Source organism: Epinephelus moara, chromosome 17 (assembly GCF_006386435.1).
Source record: "Epinephelus moara isolate mb chromosome 17, YSFRI_EMoa_1.0, whole genome shotgun sequence".
Taxonomy (NCBI): Eukaryota; Metazoa; Chordata; class Actinopteri; order Perciformes; family Serranidae; genus Epinephelus; species Epinephelus moara.
This window is the reverse complement of record NC_065522.1, coordinates 1030055-1036530: the sequence shown is the minus strand read 5'-3', so window position 1 is coordinate 1036530 and position 6476 is coordinate 1030055. Positions and strand designations below refer to the sequence as shown.

The 6476-nt window shown below is 41.7% G+C and overlaps 1 protein-coding gene across 1 annotated transcript in view; it reads right to left on the bottom strand.

The window, feature by feature from the left end:
* LOC126404649 (actin filament-associated protein 1-like) overlaps positions 1–631 on the bottom strand; it is a 42916-nt gene extending 42285 nt beyond the window's left edge. The window contains exons 1-2 of the mRNA XM_050068028.1: positions 439–631; positions 155–283 (exon numbers count right to left, since the gene is read on the bottom strand). Of these exons, the coding sequence (XP_049923985.1) occupies positions 155–283; positions 439–631 (322 nt within the window). The remainder of the gene's footprint in view (positions 1–154; positions 284–438) is intronic.
* Positions 632–6476: the final 5845 nt, after the last annotated feature.

Here is a 6476-nt window from a genome sequence, read left to right as displayed (position 1 = left end):
AATATATTTCTAAGTTAACAAATATTGCTGTAAATGTGGTAAAAGGTGACGTTAAAAAAATCACAACACTTTTTTAAACATTGTTTGAAGCTAAATGTGGCAAAATGTTTATGTTATTTTCAGTGTGAGCCACTTTACAAACGGCACCCCATACTCTGCTCCTCCATCCCATTGATTCTGATGTTCTCCTTGCGGCTGTATTGTTCCAGCTCGTCCTCCTTGTATTTACATTCCAGGATGTTGTTGTTGAACTTCGTCTTATCCACAGATAAATCAGTCGTTTCTGCACAGCCTTAACAATAGCAGGCACCGCTGCCTTAATGGTAATCAGTACTATTTTGGTCAAGTCCTCAGTACCGATGTTGGCCAAAATTGACCCAGTTTTGGCCTCAACCGCTGCCATTATGTCCGCGTGCATGCTGTCTTCTTCACCCTCACCTCTCATGCTCTTTATGGTAACTTCATCCTCCTCGCTCGTCTCATAGCGGTTAGATAGAAAAACTCCAGTAGAAGCTTTATTCGGTTTCTTACGCTGCGAGGGAGCTGCTAGAGCCTCGGCATAATTCTTTTCCGTGTTGGATCGAGCGCGGTCATCTTTCTTGGTTTGTAGTCTGGTAGCTTTACTTATCATTCCCGGGCCTGACATCCTCCAGACGTTGCTTTGTTGTTAGGCCTACGCCACCTATTGAGGCCCTTGTCAGTAGTGTTTTCAAAAAACAGTATGTTTTCACCTTCAGAGGTCTCCCAAAGACGATTTTTTAATAGTAGGCCTATAAGAAGCACTTTACATTTAACATTGATTTGCTGTAAGGTAATCGCCTGTACACCGGCAAACCCCCCCACAATTTACAAGTTTTACTTCTCTGCAGTCCATTCAGTCATTTTAGCCTTCACCTTCACATCAATCCTCCTTGTACCTATGTTCAAAACTGACCTTAACCAGTAACATGAAGTGTCATTTGCTATATACGCCCTTGAAAAAGGCAAACCCATCTCTGTCATGGTTCTGTTTTTTGAAAAATAGTCAGTAACATCTAACAAAATTATAGGCTTATTCCAAATAAAATATAATAAACTATTGAAATAGTTACATTTATAATTTCTTTTTTCATTTTCTTTGGTATTTTTTTTGTGATATAGCCTACAGGTATGCAATGGTGATTGCTGGGTAAGCTGTATTTCAATGTTATCCAATATCGAGTCTTTGATCATGTGACAAGACGCACGATAGCGTACACTATCGGGCCCGTCATAATAGCGTACACTAAGGTCTGTCATAACTACCTAACGCCACTGTGTGAAGGTATTACCTGTTTGACACAATGTTTTGAGAAGTGTCATTTTCGTTCTTTAGATGCGCCAAACCAACTGAGAAAAAATCCAGGCTCCATATAGGCTAGAATAGTAATCAGTTGCAGATGCTTCCGATTACCAATTTGAAACACGTCATATTTAAAATGTGATTTCCTCATTTGGACCGTATTCAGTGGTAGGGTGCTGCAGCTGTAGGACAGCAGATGGCACCGCTGCGCCGTCCTGTGGATCCCACTTGGCACAGAGAGGCGTCCACGTTGTTCCCACTGTCTGCTCTCGCTCGAGTCCCCCTCCCTCCTCCTCACTCTGTCTCTCCCGGCTTACAGTATATACCTATCTATCTCCCACAAGCATCAGCAGTCTCTCCATCAGTCTCCACGATACTGAGCGCTACTACGGCGCAAAATATGGCATCTCAGCGCCCCGAAGAACCGTTCTCCGCCTCTGCACACATCTGCGTCTTTCTGTTGACCACCTCGGCCTGGATGGCATTGCCGGGACCGGTGCGCTGTGGCAGCGGGGCTTTAATAAACCGGAACGGCGGGGAGGACCGTACGTTTGACATAGGCGGTGGAGACGGAGGCTCCCCGCCGGGCTTACCGGTGGTCAGTGACGAGGAAACCGTCAGCGCGGAGAGCTCACCCCGCTTTAGGAGAGCGCTGTCCCGGGAAAAGCAAATGTCCCTGCATAGCAGCTCGTTCGTGCTCAAAGGGGATGCGACCCACAACCAGGCGATGGTCCACTGGACAGGAGAGAACAGCAGCGTGAGTAGCCTATCCCCTTCTCGTCCCGTCCTGTCACGATCCACTGCTTCATGCACCACCGACATCATACCTCTCTTTGTAACCTTCCACTATCCTTGGCTCAGGCCACAGCGCACATCACCACATCACGGGAAACAAGTTATTGTTCTCGCAGGCGGCTGCCGCTGCAGACGCACACTGCGCGGCTCTCATAGAGAAGGAGGCACGGTGTGGTTTTTTACACATTCGAGTGGTCCAGCTGGACGCGCGGTGAATACTGTCAGGCTTTGAGCTTTGTTGAAAGATAAGGAGTTAAAAACATTTTCATACCAGGGACCCCACAAACAGACAAGAAGACTCTGCCCACACTTCCATTACATCACATGGTGGCCCAGGGTCACCACAGTCTTGTTATTGTCTGTTTACACTGTGCAGCACAGACTGAAACATATAACCATCTATGTCCTTTGTTTCCCTTCCCATTTTATTTGTTATTATTTTGATAATATTCAATTAGTGACTTGATGAAATGAACCATTTCATAATGATAACCACTCGTGGATATGATAACATTAAGAAGTCCAAGGTATTAGTGCACAGAGCCAGTTTGGAGACAAGGAGCGCGCACTAACCTGACAGCTCAGTGCTCCTTCAGTCACACGAAGCCATGACTTAAATATTGATAGAGCTTTCCGTCCATGAATTTTGCAATGCCTTGTATATTTGTCTCTTGAAACACGATGGATATAGTAGCTTTGAACCCTTTACTGTCAGTGCTATACTATGCTCTTATGTTAATAACTGTCAGTGGCACCAAAGTAGATTTCAGACAGTTGTACACTATTAGAAAAAATGAGTCCTACTGGGATTGAATAGTGACGGCAGCAGAGACAAAAATAGCACCTTACTGATAGGCTATTCCTCAGACACTGAATTAAGCACGTAAAGGGACATGTTCGGGATATTTAAGTGATTATGTTGTAATAACACTATGAAGTATGATAGGACCATTGTATGAATATTATAGTGATTTCTCCCCAGGGCCAGGTCAAGTAAGAGCAGCTACACCACATAAACAAGAGCAGTCATTGTGATGGATATTGACAGACGCCTGGGGGATTTCAATGGTGGTGTCTGGTGGGGACATCACTTGCAATCAGAGCCTTTTTGTCAGTGTAACACATTGCTGTTTTACTGGCAGTGACTCCAGGAAAAATGGCTCTGCAAAAAAAAAAACCCAAAACATGCCAGAAAGAAATGACAAGAAAGAGAAAACATTCTGACTGTGAAACAGTCAGCAGACCTATTTTGCTGGAGTTTCATGAGAAATTGGTAAATAAAAAGAATGATGACATTTGCAGGTTGCTTTTGATCCATTACAGTGGATTATCAACAGATGTAAGTGAGATTGAATTTAAAGCTGTCCTGGGTACGTTGGAGGGTCCAAATGGCAGCAAGAACATGACAAAGTTGAATTATTCTTAAACAACTGTTCGGGGTTTGCTGGCTAATTGTCAAGTTTAAACTCTACAGCTTCCAGTTGTTTCCCACTGACATCTGAGGTCTGGGTTTGCTATGAATAGCTCACAAACATTAATATATGATGATTTATTTGTCTGTCCCTTAAAAACATTTAGTTTTTAGTCAGTGAGCTGCACTGCAAACCCCAATCCAACCATGACACAAACTTTTAATATGAAGTCTACACAAATGCCCCCGATTGTCAAAATGACATAATTACTTTACTTGACACATAAACTCATCCCATGTGAGCTTGACATATTTTTTTTATGTTTAGTCAACAATTTTTGAGTTTTGAGTTCATTTTACTAAAATTTATAAAGCCGATTTGCCTAATTAGTTTAGAATAGAATAGAATAGAATAGACTTTATTGTCACTGTGTCACAAATTGGCTCAGTGAATGTCACAAGAAGGGAGTCCACACAAAAGATTTACTAAAAACAAGCCGAATTTATTAAACTAAAGTTAACTTAAATAATCAATTGAGTGTGTGGGTCAGCAAAGTCAGTTATGAAAGCCATGTATGGGTGTTTGTCAGATGTGTTGTGGAGGTGTTGAAGGTGCAAACCAAAACCGATGATGGCCAGTGGATGTCAGGTGAAGGAAGGGAGAGACCAAGTGAACAGAGGAGGCAGTTTTTATACCCTAGAAGCCCAGGTGAGCCTAATCAAGGCAACGACCCTCCCATGTCAGCCAACTTCCTGATGAGGCTGGCTGGAACATTGTCCAAGACAGTGGGAGGGGCGTCACACCCCCCCTTTTAAGATCAAGGCTCCACCTTGACATCTGGAACACAAAACAAAGTTCAGAACAATTTGACATGAGAAATAACATTTCCACTTTTGACTTGTAGTTTACCAAGTGTCCACCTTTATACTGGACTAGCCATCATATAAACTTACTTCCATGTGAACAGTGACCTAAATCTCCACCCACCACCAATCCTACCAGATCCAATCCCTCACCCAGCAACCTTGGATCCAGGGGAGCAATTTAAGAATGAGAAATTTACCGGTATCAGAAGCTAGTGCATGACCACAGAACTAACGACTAGTTACAAAGACTTAAATAAAAAATTTGTAGGATTTGATTTGAAACAGTACCCACCTCACAATGCAAATTCGTATTTTGCAGTAATTCAGGAAAGTGGGTAAAGAGCAGTGAGGTAGAGTCAGCAGGAGATTGTTAAACTGAGAACTGGTGGGCGCAGTCTCTGATCACTCTCCCTGGAATTCCATCTGGCCCCCCAGCCTTCTTGACATTCACAGAGCTGAAGATCCTCCTGACCTCGTGTGTCTGTAGGGTTGGAGGGGGGTCAGCAGCATTCAGTGGGCGCGTCGCTTCGTTATCACTCTCTGCCATTTCAGTGTGTGCAAAGAAGTTATTAAGCTACTCTGCAAGGTGGGTGTTATTGTCTGGAGGTGGTTGCTGGTTTCCCCTGTAGTTTGTGATGTTCTGGATGCCTTGCCACATACGTGATGGATCCCTGTTGGAAAAGTGATCTTCAGTCTTCTCCCTGAAAGCAGCCTTTGCCTGCTTGATGCCCCTCTTAATTTGTGTCTGGCTGTGTTGTACTGCTGTCTTTCCCCAGATCTGAACGCTGCATTTCGCTCTCTCAGCAAAGCCTGTACCTCCAAGGTTTCCTGTTTGGGAAAACGGATGCATTTGTTGGTGGTTATGTTTTCAATGCAGGTTCTGATGTAACAGAGAACAGTGGTGGGAGTGTGTTTAAGGCCATAAGCTGAAGAAAACTGTTCTTAAATGTGTTGTAAATCAGTCATGTTACCCATTATGCAGTGATTAATGTTTATGTATTTCACAATACACAGTTCAATGAAATAAAAAAAAGAATGTTTTAAAATGTGTCTTAAATGTTTTAACGTTGATATGACACAGAATTGTATACTCTAACAACACAAAAAATATGTTAAACTGACATAATATTTCTTTCAGACAAGTGTCATGTGACACATTTATTTTGTGTCTGGTGTACTCAAAACTCTATGTTACCGTATGGTACTAAACTAAAAGTTTTGAGTGCAAGCTGTTTCCAAAAAAATAAAAAAAATAAAAATGATAATATTAAGTTGAGTGAGTGAATGTTTACAGTTTAGTGTGTTAAGTTTGTATTCCACTCTTGGAAAGTGGGAGCTAGCAAGCTTGGTTGAAGTGGAAGCTAGTTAGCATAGCTTCCTAACATTGGCACTGATTCTCAGTAGATGTCACTTTTTGGTCATGTTACTGTAGATCAGCACCATGCAAAATCATTCATAGATTCTGCACACTAATTGCTGTGTTTGTACCATGGATGTATTAAGAGACCTGGACAGTCGCGGCAGGGCTCTGTTCATTGCTATGAAAGTTGCTCAGTGGCGCATGAATCATTCTATGTCTGCAGTATAAAATTATATGGACGATCATCACTGCACACTAGAGACTTAAGTCTGCTAAGCAGGCCTGGAATTTCGTCAATCGAATTTAATTTAAGGACTAAGGATGTATAACTATCTGTGAAATGAATAAATAAAACAAGCTCAAGTAATAATAATGAGTATAATAAATAATAATGTGATTTATTTAATAGTAGTAATAAACCCAATGTGTTTTAAATATAGAACAACCAGATTTATGTATTTATAAGCAAACAATATTAAATATTAGGCCTAAATATTTTTTGAGTGTACATGATAAACTGATTCACTGAACAAGACTGGCTTACAATTATTTTTGATGTGTTGTTAGATAGCTAACAAACAAACAAACTACAGCAGGGCTATTCAAGTACTATTTCAACTGGGCCGCATTTCAAAACCAGATAATGTCGATGGGCCACATTTTTAGCAGCGAGCAACAGATCCACTTTTTTTTTTGCATACATATATATGTACTGTATTTAT